Genomic DNA, 19,853 nt, shown 5'->3' on the forward strand with positions numbered 1-19,853 from the left:
TTTTGATACAGTCAGATGAAGCTAAAGCTAGATATCTTCTACATTCTGATCAATTCGTTTCTTTTGTTGTTTCAGTGGTGGAAAAATACTGCCTTTTGGATTTTTCTTGTATTCAGGCATGACATGCTGCAAACACAGGTACTGTGAAAGAAAAGCTGCAGATCGGGCAGCAGAACAGCAGAAAGACAGAAACTGTGAGTTGCAGTTAATTGCACTCACATTTTTGTACATTTATTACACATCATATCTTTATCATATAATTGAAGCATGTAATCATAAATACCATATTTTCCTCATATGTAGTCTAGTGAGGAACCTCCTTTAGTCTGGACTGACTGATTGCCAAACACACATTACCATCCCTGGAGCCAGACTGCCAGTGTGGCTTAAGTTGTTGAAAAGAAATTCATCCGAGCAGGGGGAACCTCTAAACTTGGAGCTCATGTATCCAAAAAACAAAAGCAAGGAGAGTCCATTTTCAACAAATCAGTATCTTTAAATGACAAAGTCATGGTTAAAACATACATGTAAAAATATAAAAGCTTATAGGACGATGTAGTGTGTGATTCCATTCGAATGATGCCCTCTCCTTTCCTCCAGCCTCACCAACAAGGTTGAGAAAGACATAATAGAACTGTGGTCTACTGCTCTACAGGACAATCATATTAAAGGAACAGACAGCAATTATAACTAAATGGGAGTGAGCAAGGTTAAAAAACAAGAGTGAGCAGAAGAAGGTGACTGAGGCTTTTGTCTGCCCTGGAGAGACTTTTGTAAAAGTCTTACAGCTTTCACAAAGAAAGAGAAGTGTGACTGCCCTGTTCTCTTTGCACAACTCTGAGAGGACTTTTGTTCCAATGAATGTGAAGCTAGGACCAAACAGATTTTTACTACAGAGGAATGTTTGAAATCTTTAAGGGAGATGAGAAAAGTGGAACTGATAAGATTCTCAGTGTGATTCAAGAACAATCACACTTTGACATGGTAATTTATTGGCCCCATGGGTCCTCATTATATTTTAAGTTCACACTACATATTTATATTATAGATTTCACACAATGAAAGGCAGAAAACTTTCATCAAGCTTAAACAGCAGTGGGGGGGTTGAGAGTGCATCTTTCAGTGTATTTTCTATAGGTTACAAGAGGAGCCCTTTGGCAGTCTGTGGGTTTAGAACTTTTTTCGGATGACAGCTTAAAACAATTCTGATTTGATCTTCTAATCTACTTGCCAAAAGTTTGTTGAGAAAAGAAACCAGTTAAAGCTCCAATGAGGAACTTTTTGTTTGTGTTGATTTTTGGTGCCCCCTGTTGATAGACTGGTACTTCTTATCTCTTTGCTCATCTTATCTTGTACATGTGTAGGCAGTGTTTCCTGACACAAAAGGTCATCCTTTTTTTACATAACAGTCAAATGTACCACTTGATGAGAATCTTTGCTGTTGTAGAAGTAATGTAGGTCTAGCGAAAGTTCAGACAGGAAGATATAAAAGCAATCACAGCAGTTGTTTAACTCTCCTCTCCCTCGTTCAATAGCTCACCTGCTTCCAGCTGCATGCTCCGGAGCTGTCATTGGTTAATCAGCGGTGGCTGTCATCTAATAGCTCAGTGGCACGCCCTTATTGTCAGCCTGTCAACTTTCTGCTGTCTTTTTAAAAAAAAAAATTTAAAGTTATATTTTGGGGGCTTTTACACCTTTATTGATAGAGGGAGAGGACAGTGGATAGTGTAGGAAACTGGGAGAGAGAGTGGGGGAGTGACATGCAGGAGGGATTTCTTCTGCTGCCAAATTCACACATCCTACACTCACAAATTTATCCCCATAGAGTCCTTACGCCAAAGATTTCTGTCAAGTTTCATTACTCATTAAGATGTAATAAATAACCTTTAATCTACAAATTGTGTCTCTCCTGATTGAAATAAAAGGCTTTTTCCTCAGTGGTCTGATCTGACACTTACCCTATTAAAGTGATTACAGACATTAAAATTTACAACATAGAAATTGTCCCTCATGTTGCTCGTGGTCTTGTTTGCATTTATTTACAAAAATAGGCATTGCTATTAATTTCAGTCTGTTTCATGACTGTGAAAAAATCCTCACTGGAGCTTTAAATTTGTGTGTCAAATTAAAGGGGCTAAATTGCTTGTTTAGCTGTCACAAGGTAGGAGAATCTGAAAAATCTTTTCTCTTTCTTCTATATTTAATCACTTCCTCAGTTAAAATGAACTCATGCAAAAATAATAATGGTAAAATAAAATTTTAAAACAAATTAAAAAAAAGACAAGATGTTAGGCCATATATTTAGTTAATAAAACCTATTTTGTGACTTATTAGAAACCAACAGCTAAGTCACAGCAGCTAAATGTCATATTTGACTTGTTTCATGTGAACATAAACAGTCCCCGTTTTCCCATACAATGTCCTGCAGATGGATGTTACAGTGTTGTGTTACCTTGAGAAATGCATGGTCATCTGATCAGCCACACCGAAGTAAAAGCTGGTGGTGTGTTTCATCTCATCTGTGTGTCCTGTTTCCTCTATCCAGTGACCAATCGGGTGGCAGTACACTCCATCCACCACGTTCCTCTCATCATATGAACCACATCTGTCATGGCTCGGACCGCTGCCTGTAGAAAAGTAGATAATAAGTTTAAAAAAAAAAGGTTAGTGGCCAAATACCCATTTTTGGATGTTGTGGGACAGAGAGTGCTCAAGGTGATGCTTTTCTTGCTTCAGCTTTTTCCTTTGAAAGAACACAGGCAGATTTCATTCTCCAAGATAAACTAAATTTTACTGCTCAACATCAAATACAGGGTGAGAACAGCTATTTTGGGGGGGAAGTAAAAAAACATTTTGTTTTGATGTAAGGCTAATTTTCTGGATTATTTAAAGTTTCGGCATCAAATAAGGCTGCTTTAATATCACAGAGATGAAAGGGAAACCAAGTTCCTTACTTACTTATAACTACATTAATCTAACAAGGCTTTGCAAGACATCAATCAGTAACAACAGTGGGATGATACTTAAATGTTTGTGCATCAATAATGTTAGTTAAACAGCAATATAATACTAAATAATAATCTCACAACACTATGAAAGGGGCTATTAAGCTTTCTGAGATTTTTACTGTCGATATTCCAACATTTTGCAGATGTCGTCTTTGTATTGTTAACCCTCCTATTTTCCTTGGGGTCAATTGGACCCCATTCAATGTTTAACATATTTTTTTGGCTTCATATTTCTTGACTTTTCCTAAAACAAAAAACTAAAATGTGTATATGTTCCAATTTCCTGTAAAAAAAATTACGCATCGGTGTTCCTTGGGGTCAATTTGACCCCAGGTTGTTTTAGCTGTATAAAACATAAGAAATATCAACATTTTACACACATTTGTTTTGATTGTTTTGGATGATATTGAGGTCACTATAACATACAATTTTATGACCTTTGGAGTTCAGTGTCTTGCTCAAGGGCACATCGTCATGGGACCGCAGGAGCTGGCATTGAATCGTAAACCTTTAGATTGAGATATAATATTTCCAGCCACCATGTCTCTAAAGACATTTAATGATGTGTAATGTGTCATACGTTTTGTTAGCATAGAAACAAGACAGGGCCGACGAGAGCATGACAAACTCGCAGCAGTTTGATGTTCTCTTTTACAAATAAAGTCCTTCAAAATGCTTAAATTGTGTTTATGCTTGAAAACAGATAACATTCACCCATGAGGAGAACTAATCAGTATTCCAAATATTTTATCCCGTCTGCTATCAGGCTTTTAAACTCAGACAGGGGTCTTTTTAGTCATTTTAAATAATTTGGAATGACAAGTGATTATATTGTCTTTTAATCGTTGTCTTATCTTACTGTTATTTATTTATTACATTCACTTATTGCTGTCCTCCACAGACCTTCTGGTCCCATGTAGACCCAATGCTTGACTTGTGACTTGTAGCATCTATATATGATGGATGTGTTGTAGATGTTAAATTTTGTATGGTAAGCTATAAATTAATTGCCCTTCTTGGGGTCAATACAGTTGTCTGAATCTGAATCTGAATCTGAAATATATCTTATTTAAAGGCTATTTAGGTAGTCAACAAAGAAAAATAAAGGACCTGACACTGAAACCTAGGTACCAATCAGTTTCTGGAGGTTTAAATTGCTGGGGTCAAATTGACCACATGGATAAAAGATGTTAGAAAATTTCAGGGTAACAGGAGGGTTAAGCATTAAATTAACAACATGAGTTAAAATTCGCAATTTAACTCATAATGTAAGTTCACAGTTACTGTGAAATCAGAGTACTTGAAAGTGTTCTACCGCCACCCTGTGGACACAAAGATACATCACACAAACAAACATGGAGGCTGTGGTTCCCCATGGTTGGAATTACGGTACATTAAATCTGCGTGACGTCTCAGAGGCGACATTCACATGCACAAGGCTGAACCATAGGGCTGAACGTGCTGCGTTTGAGGACAGTATTGCTGATGTGTACCTTCCCAGACAAAAGCTCCATTCACTCTTTTGATGAACTTGAACCACAGCGTGTCTCTGCACGGCTCTGCCAGCTGCACTTCTCCGATCCACAGACACGGTTCATTTGTTGACACGAGCTTCTGTGAGGCTCTCATCTGAACCGCTCTGTCCGGGTCCCAGTGACCCATTTCCTCGCGCGAGCCCAAAACAAGCACCTCCATATCTGAAGTCTCCGGGGTGAGGATGACACCGAATCTGAATAACATTGTCACAACCATAGCTAAAGGATGTATCCTCGACGACTTGAGGTATTATATAACCCGTATTAAAGCTCTGGTATCAGGCCTTATCGTCCATGGTCAGTGTGGTTTCAGCCAAAAATAAACAGGTCGTTTGTACTTTAAAACAAAGAGGGCTAGGAGCAAAGAGGTCCCACTCTGTCAGGATTACGTTGGACCTTACAACTGGCCCGGTGTTCATGGGATATTTCTAAATTACTGCTCATGCCTTTAACAATTTAGAGCTTAGGTCAAGAGCAGTTTTACCCAGAGTCTCCTTTTAGCAATGGTTTGAATCAGGAGTGTCAAACTCATTTCAGTTCAGGGGCCACATTTGATCTCAAGTGGGCCGGACCAGTAAAATCACAACATAACATAATAACCTATAGAGAAGGACAACTCTAAATCTTTTTAGAAAAACAGCTGTTGTATTTTTTGCCAGGATGAGTCTCATAGTGGGGCCAAATATGATGTTGTTTAAGCACTGAAACCTGCTGCGAACACACCAAGCACACAGGTTTCCCATTCACCTGACACCCAGTGTGTAATGTTAACAGCAAAAGAACAGATAGATTACAATAATGAAGAAGGTAAAGCTGACTATTATGGCCCCCCCCCCCCCCCCCCCCCCCCCCCCCCCCCCCCTGTCTTGCTGGACAGTGTTGTATGCAGGGGTGTAGTGCTAGTGCTAGTAGTGACGGAGCATACCTATGACATACGCACATGTATGGTAAGCATGCACATGATATGTGGCTCCTTTTTTTCAAAAAAGGTGGATCCAGAGCTGTTACAACTTCACATAGACTAAAACTTTAGGGTTGATTGGATCATGAAGTGCTCTAAAAAGTCTATGAATTTCCACCGGATTATGCAGACTGCAAATATTCTCCCAGAGCGCTGTTCAGGTGCATTCCATCAGCACTTTGATTTTATGCGACCCCAAGAGGACAAATCTGAAATAGTAGTTAATTTTATTGAAAAATTGTTGTTAATGTCTTCTTTGTAATTTTTTCACTTTGGGAAGTTGTCCACGGGCTGGATTGGAACCTCTGGCAGACCGGTTTTGGCCCGCAGGCTGTATGTTTGACACCCCTGGTTTAAATTATATATGACCTTCTGACTTGGGTTCTCAAGCTGTTTTAATAACAGCCAATCCATCATGTCAGCTATACTAAATAGCAGAAATAGGTCTACATCTTCAAAGCATCAGAGTTTAACAGTAAAATCAATAACAGCTTCCCAAATGGCAAAAATGATTCAAAGATACAGTACGTGATTCCAGCAGCTTGTGGTTAAAACAATAAAATAAACATACATTGTATTTGATGCTGTCATGGAATAATGGGATTATGGGAGTTATTGTCTTCACGGCCAAGAGAATATCACACAGAAAAAAATGATAAAGCAGAAAAAAGAAACATCTCCCATATATTTGAGATATTATTGTGAAAATAGGGTTGGAATCCTGGCCAAAAGTATATATTTGGAGGTGTTACTGCTACAGGAAAGTTGACCCTTTCTCCTTCAGTGTAAAATCAATCAGCACTTTATCCTATTTTACATGTTTGTGAATGAAGTGAAGGGAGGATTTGCCTGGAAAATGTTAAAACTGATCAGCACTCCAAACTATAAGTAGTAAGTCCGCCTCAATCTTATGTCTAGGTAATGTCTTGTGTATTGCAATCTGTGGATACCAGGGCATGTCATAGATTTCACAGTTTTTTTTAGTGCATAGGGACTGAATGAGCAACTTTTCTTCTGTTCTTTATTTCTTGAATTCATGTAGTGAAACTATGATAGAGTGAACAAAAGACATATTGACAAAGATGACCATTTGTATGTGATTTCATGGATTAAGAATGTCAGCATTTAAACTTACAAAGAAATAAAACACAACACTGTTTCTGAATACTATAAAAAAAGAAAGCATTGGTGAATGAAAGGAGTTAAATCACATCTGTTTGGCTAATAAGAACAGAAAGACAAATCAGTTTTGAGCCTGAACTTTGATATGACAGATAACCATGACTCAGAAGTTCTGCTCTGGATTGATGTTTTAAATGAATGTTTAGAAGCATGCCAAAAAGTTGTCTGCAGAAAATACAAACACACATATACATAGAACAATAAATGAGTAATCAAATGTTTTGGACTACATTTTCCATTAACAAATAGGGACTAGAGTAATCAGATGCTGCTCAACATGCAGCTGTCCCACTTATTTTGCACTAGTCTCCTTGTCTCAGCATTCAACACCTCACTTACAGTCTCCAGCAGTTTGCCTGTTGTATATACACATATCAAAATGTGACACCCTCCAGTGTGCATGATAGTTGATGAGAGTTGCAGTGATGCATTTACCTGCAATGATTTTCTTAAATAGCAATACTGTTCTCTATCTCTTTAGGGTTTAGATACGTGTAAGGTACTTTAAGCTCTGAGTTTCTTGCTGTAATGTCCTCGCTGAGGTAGGACAACTCTGCTTGAAATTCTTTAATCATCCGTTTAACATCAGGCTCGTCGAATCGCTCTTCAGGGTATGCACCCAAGGGAATCTGCCAAGCAACAAAAAGGAATAGCTCTTCAGTCTGCACAGGTTCCAGGTTTTAAAACTGATTAAAGAACGTGGATAGTCATACCTCATCTGTGTATTTCTCTGAGAGCAACCAAAGTATTGCAGCAAAGATGACTGTCTCTCCAACATCTGGGAGAGTCTCCAGAATGGTCTCAGTTGTTGACTGCCCCTTAGTGGATGGAGGAGGTTTGTGCAGCAGGAGCGAGCCATTGGGCATCCAGGAGTTGTAGTCATACTAGATTTTCAGAGAAGTTTCTTTTATAAGAATTACTTGTTTACATTTTCCTGTTCCTGCTCTTCAATGCCAAGATAAACCTCATACTTGTGCAAACATTAATTTAGTTTTCCTACAGTAACCATTTCCTCACCTGTCCATTATTGACTGCAGCATGTTGAGCTGTTGCTGTGAAGATCACCATGGTGGTGAACTTGGTCACTTCCTCAGCAGTTTTAAAGCATGATGGAAACCCTGTCAGTGGAACAAATGTTATCTGTTAACTTATAATATCCAAGCTTGATTTTAATACTGCACGCAAGCTGTGTTTTTGAGTTACTCCAGAAAACAGGTTACATCAGACCTGAGGCTTTGTTTCCCAGGACTCCATGTGTGAATATCTCACTGATCCATTCCTGCAGCTCTGTGTCTTTTTGGACCTCACTGTCTGAGGGGTAAAAGTGATCGACCACTGCCTTCACAAAGCTGGGAAACACAAAATAATGGATTCAACTTTAAAATTCTATTCATTTGTGAGTGAAAATCACATAAATTACGTGCAGTATGATGCAGTATGTGTTAAAGGGAAACCTGTTGATGATGTTCCACAGTTTCATGCCATCGTCTCTGTAGTAGAAGTTGGGGATGGACTCCAGTCCTCGTGCAGTGATGTCGTCTGGCAGACAGAGGGAGCTGTAGGTCAGTTGACGCAGAGCCTTTCCCATGAGCTCTATCAGACCATCATATCCAGGTGTGCTCTGAAAGTCAAAAACACAGAAGTAATATTTAAAAAAAAGAACTTTTCATTGATACACAATACTGAAATAGGGTGAGTAGTTAGAATAACATAAGTTAGGTAGCCATACTATGCTCAAAGCCCCTTCAGGTCCAAAAAGAGACGTTCTGCCTCCTGTGTTTATATGGAGAGTGTGTCGAAAGTGTGGGAACAGCAACTGTAGAGATAGAGGATAATGAAAGAAACAAACAATTATAGTTATTTCAGCATATTACAGGCAGCATGTCCTGGTTGTGTTGTTTATTATATGAAGCTGAAAACTAAACAAAAATGTGAAAATAAACCAAACAAAATATCCTGATCTACAACAAGTTTGTCAGATTGTCATAAAAAAGCCACTTTTTATCAAAACCTTAGTAACACATTTTTCTCACAGAGGATGTTTTTATTCTCTTACAGGCAGTATCACTGGCAGGATTATATATTTTTATATTTCATATTTCTGATATTTTGATTGTTTTAATCTTTAACCTCTTTTTCCACCCAACATTGTTTTATTTCCTGTTATCTGTTGGTGGCCATAACCTTTTTATCCTCCTTTATATCTCTGTCACTTTGTGGGTCTTTGCTGCAGTTTTTTAAACTTTTAGTCACTATCTTCCTTACATTTCTCTTTTATTGTTTTCTTTTGAAAGCACGTTGTAACCCTGTTTAGAAAAGTGCTATATAAATAAAGATTGTTTTTATTTTTATCCCCATAATGCAAAAAACGACATTATTGGTAATAACCATAATTGATAGTTGTTTAATAAGAAGAAACAACAGAGAAACATATCATACTCTCCCTTCAGCCAAGTCAACATGACTTTTAAAAATATATTTAAGGGAAACCAAAATAAATAAATAAAGCTCCTATAAAGAACTTTGTTTATGTTGATTAGGTGGCCCCTGTGGACAAAGTGGTACCTCCTTTTGTCTTTGCTGATTTTGTCTTCTCATCCTGCTTCCTTTCACAGTCAAATGTATAACTTATTGAGAATCTTTACTAAAGTAAATGCAGCTCTAAGGACAAATCTATGTAGACATCACTTTTTTGACACTTACCCCATGGCAGCAGTTTCAGACATTAATAAAGACTATAAAGAAATTATCTTTTTTGTTTTTGTAGGTCTTAAAGAGGGGTCAGTATTAATTTGAGTCCATTTCATAACCAATAAAAAGTTTTCACAGGAGCTTTAAGAGAATAAAAAGTTATATTCATGAAGCTGAATAAATCTGGATAAATAAAAGAAACAAGGGACAATCAATTTGGTACGGTGTTTGAAGTCTTAGATAGCTGTGTGCACTAAGGTAGATTTAAGTTAAAGTATCTGAAGAGAGCTCAAGCTGTAGTCATGACAAAATACTTCAACCTTGGATAATGAAATGCCTGTGTCCTCATCTTTTCTTCTCCTCATTTTCCTCTCCCCGACTATTCATGGTGTAATAAAGACATAAAGTGCGCACAAGATACTTTAAAAATCAGTCTGCTTCCATCAGGAGAATAGAAATAGAAGGACACTGACACTCTTATCTCTCTGTGTGATTGTACCTTGTAGATGGGATGAATGACGGGGAAGCAGCGCAGAGTGGCGACAGCGTAGACTTCTGCCAGAAAGTGAGTCTTCATGAGGTGTTGGACCGCTTGGTGATCGATTACATCTGCGTTTCTGATAAACATCTTTGCTAGCAGCCAGTCTGTTTCCGGGTCACTGGGCAGAAAGATGGGGTTCTGCTCAGAGGGCTCTTGATACAGCTGAAACATGACGGGAAGAAACCCTCTGTTATCATACTGTTGTAGAGTTGAATGTAACTGGACTCTTCCAGATACAGATAGACTTTTATTTCATATACCTTTAAAAAAGGTAAGTGATTTGCTGTGTCGGACAAATACCTGTATTGCAATTGGCATCAGTTTGTTTTCAGGGTTCAGGTAGAGCAAACAGAGACCTGCTGTAAGATGCAGAGGTTCACCATTGTAGACCCGACCTTGTATTCCATCCATTATCTTCTGGTCATAGAGGAATATTTTGCCTTTCTGTATGGGAGGGAAAATAAAAGAAGTGTGTATGACAAAAACAGCAGTAAATCAATGTCAATAGAAAAGAATTCAGAAACTTTCATACCTTCATTTCCTTCTTCAGAGAGCTTCCCTCCTCCAAAAATGGCTTCACCATCTCATCTGTGACATGGAAGTTTGAAGGAAGCTTGGAGCAGCTCTTGATCACATTGGGGTTGACACCATTCAGGAACTGGGATCCAAATAAGTTGTCCTCCTTCCAGTGCTCTGCAACATAGTCTTGAAAAAAAGCAAACAACATATGAGATATCTCATTCAATTAAACAGTAAAGCTTGGTAATTTTGTGAAAAATCAAGAATATGTTTGTTCCTGTTAAGAAAAAAAGGAGTCTGAAACAGGGATGTGTCCTTAGGGGTGGGAAGGGGTTGCATGGGCCCAGTTGAAATCTGCTTGGCCACCCCAGGCGTCACCAAAACTCACAAAGTATGATTGGCTATTTCCCTTGTTGGAGGCGGGACTTATGTTGACTATTTTGGCTGTTTTCGAAACAGCCTGCTACATACTATCTACTAATGTAGTAGACAGTAGGTACTGCCTACTATATACTGCGTTTGAATTAAGTATGTAGTATGACTGTTCTGTTCAATCTGTGTTGCAGTACGCGGAGCAAGACTTCACTGAATTTCTGGTTTCGGAATGTGGAAGTAAACAACGGCGAAGCTGATAGAGGAACTTCTTCTTTAGCATCAACTTATGATTTTAAAAGTTAGAAAGTGGTTTATATGGAATTTAATAATGTTCTCAGCACCTACAAACTGAGTTCCCCCGTCAAAAAAAGAAGAGAAAAGAAAAAGCGGAACGGGGCTGTGCATTGTGGGAAACAGTACGCGAGGCAGACTGGTCCGATGCATATTCCCGAATCTGTTGACATCCAGGGAGTTTTGGCATACTGCAGATTTTGCTCTTGTTCACATACTACTTACTACATATTGAATTTTAGCCAAATCAGCACGTACTGCTAATATAGTAGGCAGTTTTCAAAAACAGCCTGACTGTTGCAGGCCGCAAGCAATTTAATTCACAATTAAATAAAGTTTGTTCATTTATTAAAAAAAAAAAAAACCCTGAACGTCTTCATTATACTTAAAGGTACGTTTTTCTCTTTTCTATGTCATCTAGAAAACTCAGTTTGTGAAGCAGTCTCAGGATGTAAATCTGCCAACATCTGATTGGCCTATGTGATAACTTATCAGAGATCTAGGAAAACCAGTTTTTACTTTGTGGAGGATCTGCGGGAGGCTGGCATTTGCTGCTGCTTTGAAATGATCACTTATCTGTGCCATGACATTTGGTACAAATTTGAACATTTTTGTAGTGATCAATGCTGTAGAACTGGAAACCTGAGAAAAAGAAAATACCTGACAATGTTGTGTTTTTGAAGTAGAAGATTCGTTTCATGTCATCAATGCTTTCCCACTTCTCAGCCGATCCAAGCAGCCCTTTGATCTTTAGTTCAAGACCCCTGCAGGACGAAGTGATAAACAAAAGAAACAGATATTCACAACTACTCCTTTAAAGTCTGTGGAATACATCTTTAAAGACTCACGTTATCTTCTGTGTGTTGGCTACTTCAGTTGATTTGGACTCTGAGAAGCGAATCTCAGCTGGAAGCTCAGATGGGGTGTCGAAATGGTTGATGTGGGACAGACCTTCAGCCAAAATTTTCCATCTTAAAAAACAAGCAAACAAATAAAGTTGAAGGAAAGCACAAAGACAAGCCACTGATCATATTTGCAGCACTTCAACACTTACTTGTAGAAGCTCTTCTTGGTTGTCAGCTCTTTTTTCCGGTGCTCAATAAGCAGGGGGTGGTCGTCCTCAAAAACCTTTGCAGCTTGGCGAAAAAATGAAAGACAGGATGTTGAACAGTAAACCGAAATAGTCAAAATAAACTGTGGAAATAAGCAGGATCAAGTCATATATGGAAATTGTGAGGCTATAAAAGATTCTGGGCATTAAAAGCAGACCTTTCCCTCCTCTCAGCTCCACCACTTCTCCTCTGGAGACCCATCTGTAACAGGGGAATAGGAGGACGTCCCCCTCTGGAGTTGTCACCACAATTTTGGAGCAGAACCACTCGTCTTCTGGGAGAATGAAAAAAGGGTCCTTCTCCACCTTGAGCAGCAGGAGCGTCCCCACAGACAAACTGGTTTTCAGAGTGTAGGTCCCTACCTTTAAAAGAAAGGTTGACATATTTAACTTTAAAAAAAAAAGTACATTTGGCACGTGATGAACCTTTTATTAGTTGAGATGTTTTCAGTTGTCGACGGTGCATGGTGGAACTTAGACATATATGTGCCATTAAAAGGCAAATGTCTGTGGATCTCAAACAGGTTATGTATGAAGGGGGGAACTGCAATTAAACATGTGAATACAAACAGAGGAACAGTATGTGACTGTGAGGGTTAAGTGTGTTCACATTGATGCAAATCTTCAGTAAAGGTGCACCTTGTGATAGAAATCATTAAATTCCACAGCAAGAAATCATTGCATTAAATCGTTCCTGGAATTTTGTCTTTTTCTTATACATGTAGCATTTTTAAACTCAGTAATACTGTGAATACAATTAGTTTAGTCTCACTGAAAAAAGCGAGCCACAAATTGGTTTGTCATATGTCTGTGCTTCAACAAACTCAGGATTCTCCTTTTGCGCCTCACAGATCTCAAACTGAGAATCAAAATGTTAACTGCACTCTAGATCATTTCCTGATGGAGCTATTTGTTAGGAATCACAAAACCTTTACATTTCATCACCTTAAATGAGAATCTACTAGATTTAACTCACCTTTCCAGCCAAAAAGTCGATGCCAAAGTTGTCCAGTTTGGTTCTCTCACTCTGCCTTTCAGTTCCAAACAAAGTGACATAAATGTTATCAAATGTTCCGGCATGTTTCATGTCACCTGTGGTCACCTCTAACTGATACTCAGGCATGGCTGCTGGGTGGAAACTGTCAAGAAGACCTAAAGAAGTTAAATCTCTATGTGTTTGTAAAGCAACTGCTGCTTCAGGTTTAACTGACCTGTTATCAGACCTCTTGCCCACAGCCTCTTTCTCTTGAAATCCCTCCCCTAATTTTAGCTGTGTTGAGACCACCTCCAAAGTCTCTTTGTCGACATATGTGACAGGTCAAGTAGGTGTAACTCCAAGCAATGTTGTAGTTCTGGTTTTTAATGTGCATGGAGCTGGGTAAAAGCAAAGTTAAGGAACCTCAGATTTGCTCAACTTGCCATTTTAGTCCCAAAGCAAAAACCCTGTCTGACACCTGAGACCTTCAAATTTAATATATCTGTGTACTGTATTACTTTGAGCACTTGATGTCTGCATTTAAAAAAATAAACTGATCATTTTATAGAATTTCTGTGAACAGCAAGAGGCATTGTGCATTCATTTTTCAAACACGAATATGACTTTTGCTCATTAGCACCCCTTATCCCCTGTAATCTGTGCCTGCTTGCATACAATTACAATACAGAACTTTTATATTTAACTTCAACATTATTTGTAGAATACTCTCAAATACATTTCTAATTCCAACCAAAAAAGATAATAGTAAAGTCCAGTGACCATGCTAAAACTCCTAGCCCTAAGGACAAATTCCTCAGCACCTGCATGCGTGGACCTGCTTTATTTGCAGAAGGTGTAAAACAACACTTCCAAACTACCGGTATAACGGCGTTATCTGGAGAGAAATGTACTTTGTATCCTGCAGCACAGTTTTTAAAATATGTTTTAATGTTTCTAGGAATGTGGGGTTTTTAGTTTTTTTGTAGATGATAAATGTTTTAAAGTTTTTCTTTGTTTGTTCATCATTCTTGGGAAAAGTCACGTTTGGATTCTTTAAAAACTTTTACAGGACTCTTAACTTTTCTAACACATTACTCTCATATATAATTTTAATTGAATCCAAAATCCACTACACTGTTAGTCCAAACTGCCTTTCAACTGACCTTGAGGAACCAATTTTCCTGTAAGGATTGGCTCTATGTACGATTTGTACTGGTTTTGCTGATAAGATACGTTGTAATCCAATCCAATCCACTTTATTTATATAGCACATTTAAAAAAACAATCAAGTTTAGCAAGTGCTGCACACTGACGTAAAATAAGTTAAGACACACAGAACATAAATCAGAAAATAAAATAGAATAAAGTAGAAGAATCATGATAAAACAAATAAAACACTTAAAAAGAATAAAAACACTGTAAGAGCAAATAAAAATCCAATAAAAGAACAGACAGAGACAACCATCTTTACGGTAAATGACTCAGAGGAAGAGCAGTTCAAGTCATCAGTCATTACTTTACAGGAGTTCAAATCAGGTCCATAATCCTCCCTTTTAAAGTTAAATGATGACTTTTGGATGGGTTTCTCAGACATCTGTTGTTGATGTTCTCATTCCTCTTAGCTTAGCAAAAAATCCTGGACCTTCTATAACAGACCTGGGCATTTTACGGCCCCAGGGCCACATCCAGCCCTTTGACAGGCCCTAACTGGCCCGTGTGAGGTTAATGGGTGATCAGATTCAGAAATAAAATGTACAGTAAATAAGCATACACCATGCATCCAATGCAGTGCTTTTATTGAAATACTTTTATTTTGAAGGCAACTTTTTTTTTGTGATTTACATGCGGTCGCATGCCCGACTTGACGTGCATGGCAGGTGGCAGCCTGCAGACGTATATGCCGCAAAGCACACAGTCCGTGATTGGCTAAGTAGGCTAACTGCTAGCCCTCAAAGATGTCCGCTCTGTGAAAAAAAAGAAAGATTGACACAGAATGTAGAGTTTTTGACAAGACTTGGACAGTTAAGTATTTATTTTATGAAGTCAAAGGTAAAGCAGTGTGCTTAGTTTGTGGAGAACAGATCCCTGTGTTTAAGGATCACAATTTAAGCCGCCACTATGAGACAAAACACGCCGAGTTGATGTTACGATTTAAATATTGCAAAGATGTGCACATTTTCAAATCTGTAAATATTTATGGAAGAGTGTTACAATATTGGTATTTTCACAATGGCTGTTTTCATGATACAGTACCTTAAATGTTTTGAGTTTCTAGTCAAAACCAAAAAAAATGCTGCTTTTAATAAAAAGCTATAACTTATGTTGAGCAGAGTTGAGTTCAGTTTTTTGTCCAGCCCTGCTAAGCAGTCCCTGTCTCTCATGTGGCCCCTTGGGAAAATGAATTGCCCACCCCTGTTCTATAAGGAAATCCTCTGTCAGCTCTTCTTAGATTCCACAGCTTTTATAACTGATATGTTTGTTCCAAACTCACTGTGAAGTTTAAACCTTGCCCTTCTTATCCCCCCAGCCTAAGTGGGCTTTTCCAGGTTTTGCTGTAGCTTTGGAGGAGCTTAAACTTTACGTCTGGCTCCATCATCAAGAAAAAAACTTAGATTTGTTCGATGCAAACATTTTTTGACAGACTTTTGATAGACCAACATTTCTTCCAGCTCTACATCTAGGAGATCTCAAGAATTGTAAGTTATAATTTGAAGTAATCTGGTGGTTTGACAGTTTCAACAAACCGTATGAAAGAGTTTAGAAGTCGTACATTTCCAAGGCTGGCAATCACCCACCATCAACACACCCTTGGCCATTTGCCAAGGGTGTGTTGATGATGGGTGATAAGCAGCTGAAAGAGGACATGAGAGCATAGAGAAATGGTTGATAATTATATGCCAATTCCGTCTGTCACATTGTGTCGGTCCCTGCAGAAGTTACAAGGTAGCAATTCAGCAAAGTAATGCGAATTCAAAATCAATCATCACACCTTTATCGTTAAACTTGCAATTTGTGTTAACTTGCAACTTTTCCGCAAATCTGAAGACTTAATTGCGAATCCATAATTACAAATCTGTCAGGATGAGCGGGAGTGGGACGCAAATGTGGACTACAGGTTTTTTTAAAAAGTTATTCCAAAAAGAATAACCATTAAAAACAAAGCAATCAATGGATAGGACAAACAAAACAAAGAGGGCCAACAGTTTTCCTTAGACAAAGCTTCATAGGGCACGGTCTAAGTGCATGCCCCATATTCAGAGGCTATAATCCTAGTCACAGTGGTTGCAGGATTGATTCCAGGCCTTGACCATTTGCTGCATGTCTTCCCCCACTCTCTAATCCCCACAGTTCCTGTATCTTTTCAGCTGTCCTGTCAATTAAAGGAAAAATAATACAAAAAGATGACAAGAAAACTAACAGGAAGAGCAACTGACAGGAAACCAAAGTATCTGGACGACCCAGGTACACTCTTGAACAGAAACTCAGAGGCTACCAGGGACAGGTTGAACAAGAACTAAAAGACTTTGGTAAAGACCCGCCCAACTTCAAGAGAACAAACCCCTTACAAGAGAGGGGTGGGGCAAATTACAGGAGGTTTTGTTATGCTTCGGCAACACACACAATGTACAGAACATGCAAGCAATCCACTCAGAAGGAGAGCTAATGAGTCAGCACAGGACACCCGAGTCCATGTGTATATATAAATAAGCTTCCCACACCTGCTACACTCAGGAGCAATTAGGGACCACACCTGACCCTGCTGGGGGATAATTCCCTCATTAAACTCAATGAAAGCCCATCACATAAATCCAATAATTGATGTCTTCTTGTCTGTCTTTTTTCACTTTGAAAACTGTGAACCATCCACTCTGCACTTCTTGTTGTCTTGTGTCAAGTATGTTGACCAATCAGAGGCTGTGTTCCAAACTTTGGGCAGATGCTGTGCAAAATAAGTGTTTCATGTCATTTTTCTTTTTTAGACCCAGAAATTAACCAACGGTGATGCCAGAGGCCAATTAGCTGGCTCAGCCAATGGATGAGGACATTTGTCTATGAGTACATTAGTTTCTTCTTTTTTTTGTTGCTCTACTATTCAAAGATGGAGGTCTTCAAAAGCTTCTTACTGGGTGGATTACAACCAAGGGACTAATTCAAATAAAAGAGTACATCTCGCAAATAGTTCATCAACAGGATGTTTGAAATCTATGAAGCCATTGTATAGCTGCCTCCTCGTTGCGTAGCCTACTCACTAACCTAAGATCTCCTAATTGACAGCCATCCATGACAGCTGAAAAACTCTCCCTGTACAACGATCTTGGGGCAACACCAAGATTTTTGGGAGATTTGTGGAAAGGAAATTTCCCCCAGAGTCACTGTAAAAGTTCCCAACTGTAATTGCAGAGAAATATTATCAGGATTATTAATAAAGACCAAATTCTTCAGTACAACATAATCAATCCCCGACTAAAGCCAAAGGAAAGGTTGGTGTTCAATCTTCCGCTGGAGTTCACAGAACAAAAACTTGATCTTACAAGATTGGAATTTAGGTTTTGCATTAAATGACAACAGATATGAACAATGTAAATGTTTGTAGTTTAATCACTTACCTTAAATCACCAGTTTTGTTATTCACTGTTAAGAGTCAGCTGAGTGTGCTCAGACTGCCTTTCAGTGTCGATCAGGGTACCATAGTCATGGTGTACTCTGCTGCTACAACAACAAAAGCATGACAAACCAAACTATGACTACACAGAGAGATTGCTTTGCATTAAAACTATTATATGTTGTGGTGTCACAAATGTGCAAACATCAGAGTTTCTACTCTGGGTTCACAGATGTAACCTTTTATTTTAACCAATAATCATGTTCAGAAGGAATCCAAACAACACCTGAGTGATTAATAAACAGCAGACAGCTGTTGGATTTATTTTTATTTTTTATTTAACCTTTATTTAACCAGGTAAAAGACCCATTGAGATCGAAACCTCTTTCGCAAGGGTGACCTGGCCAAGAGAGGCAGCAACATACGTCATAATGGATGTTCCCTGATTACAAGATAAAGTGTTTTGGAGGAGGAGGTGAACAGTCTACAACTTATCAAATGTTATCAGACATATGTTGAAATTTTTAGGAATGTTGTATTGGTCAATTTTTCTTAATAATGAAAAATTACATAAATCAATGCACCTATGCAGTAACACTTAGTTTCTGAGACTCTGAGCTTACATTTTAGGGGTGTTATTGTTATGAATAGATAGAAGATGCAAGGTCTACTCAATAACTGCACACCTTTACAGGCGGTTAAAAAAACATGGCTTCATCATAATTATAATTAGATGTTATTCTTCAGAATTTTCACTCTCATTCATATTTATAATATCAACAAGGCATTTAATGAGTAAAAAATCTGCACCATAGAGATCTGCACACAGTTGGATGGTGTGTCATAGTGTTCATGTTCCTGGGAGGATAAACCCACATGAAACTCTCAGGCTCCTGACTTGAATTGACAATCTTATGTTATATTGTGTAATATGTTTAAAACATTATATTAAAAACACATGACATCCTCAAAGTTTTATTGTTGTAATAATTATAGTGTTATTTATTATGATTTTCATTGTTTGTTTTGTTTACTGTTGTTTCTCTTTGTGTTTGTTCATTGTGTGGATGTACATGTTTCTGAGTTTCAGGTTTGTATTTTAGAGAAGAAAACAAGAAAACAAGAATAAAAACAAGTTTGAAAACAACAACAATCTCTCTTCTGTGGAACTCTGCACAAATATTCTTGCTCCCTGAACGATGATGAAACAAGTTTTGTTGACTCCCTGACTTCTTTCAGAGTTTGATTATCAGGTACATTTTAATGTCTGGTACTTTTGTGTATGACCATGGAATAAAAAGTCCTTGAAACCAATTACATTTCCTTTACTTGTACTTTGTATTCATTCTAATAATGGTCATGTGTCCTCCTGATTAAGCATAATCTTCAGAAAGCATAATAGGCCTTGAACATTTTTAAAAGAAAACCCTCAAAGGTTGAAGTTGCCCCAAGGCTTAGCCTTGCAATTCAAAGTTATTTGTAGCACTAAGTTGTGATTTCAGTGAAGTTCTATGAGTCAAAATCCAGTGATGCAAACTTTATTGCAAGCAAGAATACCAATAACCACTCCTCAGCTGAGTTTAAACAAAAAAGGTTACTCCATCAACCTGGTAATCGTATATACATGGTTTATTGTTTTCTCAGTTTTAGATGTTCTTTTATCATTTTCTCTCGTCTTCTAACATCATGGAGGGGGGTTGCGCTTGGTTGCTAGAGCTAACTGTTAAGTCTCTCCGAGGTGTCGTGGGCCTGGGAGGTGCCCACTTAATAACCCCAGTGATGTGCTGGCTCTCACTGCCAATCTGACCTAACTATCTTGGGCTTTGGGGGACATGATGAGCCATGTGGTTGGCTAATGAACTCAGTAGAGGGCATAGTGGAGTGAGTTTCTTCACTGAGCACTCATCCTTACAGCATGAGTACCTTGTGTTTAAGTCAAATTGGGCGGTATTTTCGCCATTATTGATAAGATAGCTGAAGAGAGCGGAAATGTGGAGAGGAGGAAGACATGCAGCAAATGGTCCAGGCTGGGAGTTGAACCAGCAGCCGCTGTAAAGAGG

At 38.4% G+C, this 19,853-nt stretch overlaps 2 protein-coding genes and 2 long non-coding RNA genes across 4 annotated transcripts in view; 1 reads left to right on the forward strand and 3 right to left on the reverse strand.

The window, feature by feature from the left end:
* epm2a (EPM2A glucan phosphatase, laforin) overlaps nucleotides 1-4,926 on the reverse strand; it is a 22,150-nt gene extending 17,224 nt beyond the window's left edge. Inside the window, exons 1-2 of the mRNA XM_034700155.1 lie at nucleotides 4,502-4,926; nucleotides 2,453-2,627 (exon numbers count right to left, since the gene is read on the reverse strand). Coding sequence (XP_034556046.1) covers nucleotides 2,453-2,627; nucleotides 4,502-4,760 — 434 coding nt within the window. The 5' untranslated portion in view covers nucleotides 4,761-4,926. The remainder of the gene's footprint in view (nucleotides 1-2,452; nucleotides 2,628-4,501) is intronic.
* On the forward strand, nucleotides 4,415-12,889 carry LOC117824622. The gene is made up of 3 exons (XR_004633616.1): nucleotides 4,415-4,790; nucleotides 9,884-9,942; nucleotides 12,389-12,889. It is a non-coding gene; the product is annotated as an uncharacterized LOC117824622 (long non-coding RNA).
* LOC117824619 (hydroperoxide isomerase ALOXE3-like) lies at nucleotides 6,516-13,772 on the reverse strand. The gene is made up of 14 exons (XM_034700154.1): nucleotides 13,191-13,772; nucleotides 12,373-12,577; nucleotides 12,158-12,239; nucleotides 11,952-12,074; nucleotides 11,764-11,867; nucleotides 10,451-10,623; nucleotides 10,219-10,362; nucleotides 9,877-10,080; nucleotides 8,416-8,502; nucleotides 8,141-8,307; nucleotides 7,914-8,035; nucleotides 7,704-7,804; nucleotides 7,400-7,570; nucleotides 6,516-7,315 (listed from the first exon to the last, which is right to left on the reverse strand). The coding sequence occupies exons 1-14, from the start codon at nucleotides 13,335-13,337 to the stop codon at nucleotides 7,136-7,138; spliced, it is 2,010 nt and encodes a 669-aa protein (XP_034556045.1). The 5' UTR covers nucleotides 13,338-13,772; the 3' UTR covers nucleotides 6,516-7,135.
* Nucleotides 13,773-14,982: 1,210 nt separating this feature from the next.
* Nucleotides 14,983-17,908, reverse strand: LOC117824621. Its single transcript, XR_004633615.1, has 2 exons — nucleotides 17,798-17,908; nucleotides 14,983-15,154 (listed from the first exon to the last, which is right to left on the reverse strand). It is a non-coding gene; the product is annotated as an uncharacterized LOC117824621 (long non-coding RNA).
* Nucleotides 17,909-19,853: the final 1,945 nt, after the last annotated feature.

The sequence above is a fragment of the Notolabrus celidotus genome, chromosome 13 (genome assembly GCF_009762535.1).
Source record: "Notolabrus celidotus isolate fNotCel1 chromosome 13, fNotCel1.pri, whole genome shotgun sequence".
Lineage (NCBI taxonomy): Eukaryota > Metazoa > Chordata > Actinopteri > Labriformes > Labridae > Notolabrus > Notolabrus celidotus.

What these genes read in the sequence shown, in the direction of transcription:
- LOC117824619 (XM_034700154.1), bottom strand. Translation starts at nt 13,337, where the DNA reads ATGCCTGAGTATCAGTTAGAGGTGACCACAGGTGACATGAAACATGCC. An exon ending in TCATTCATCCCATCTACAAG is followed by an intron (nt 8,503 to 9,876) that starts GTACAATCACAC and finishes CTATCTCTACAG; the next exon opens with TTGCTGTTCCCACACTTTCG. An exon ending in CTGAAGGGGCTTTGAGCATA is followed by an intron (nt 8,308 to 8,415) that starts GTATGGCTACCT and finishes TTTGACTTTCAG; the next exon opens with AGCACACCTGGATATGATGG.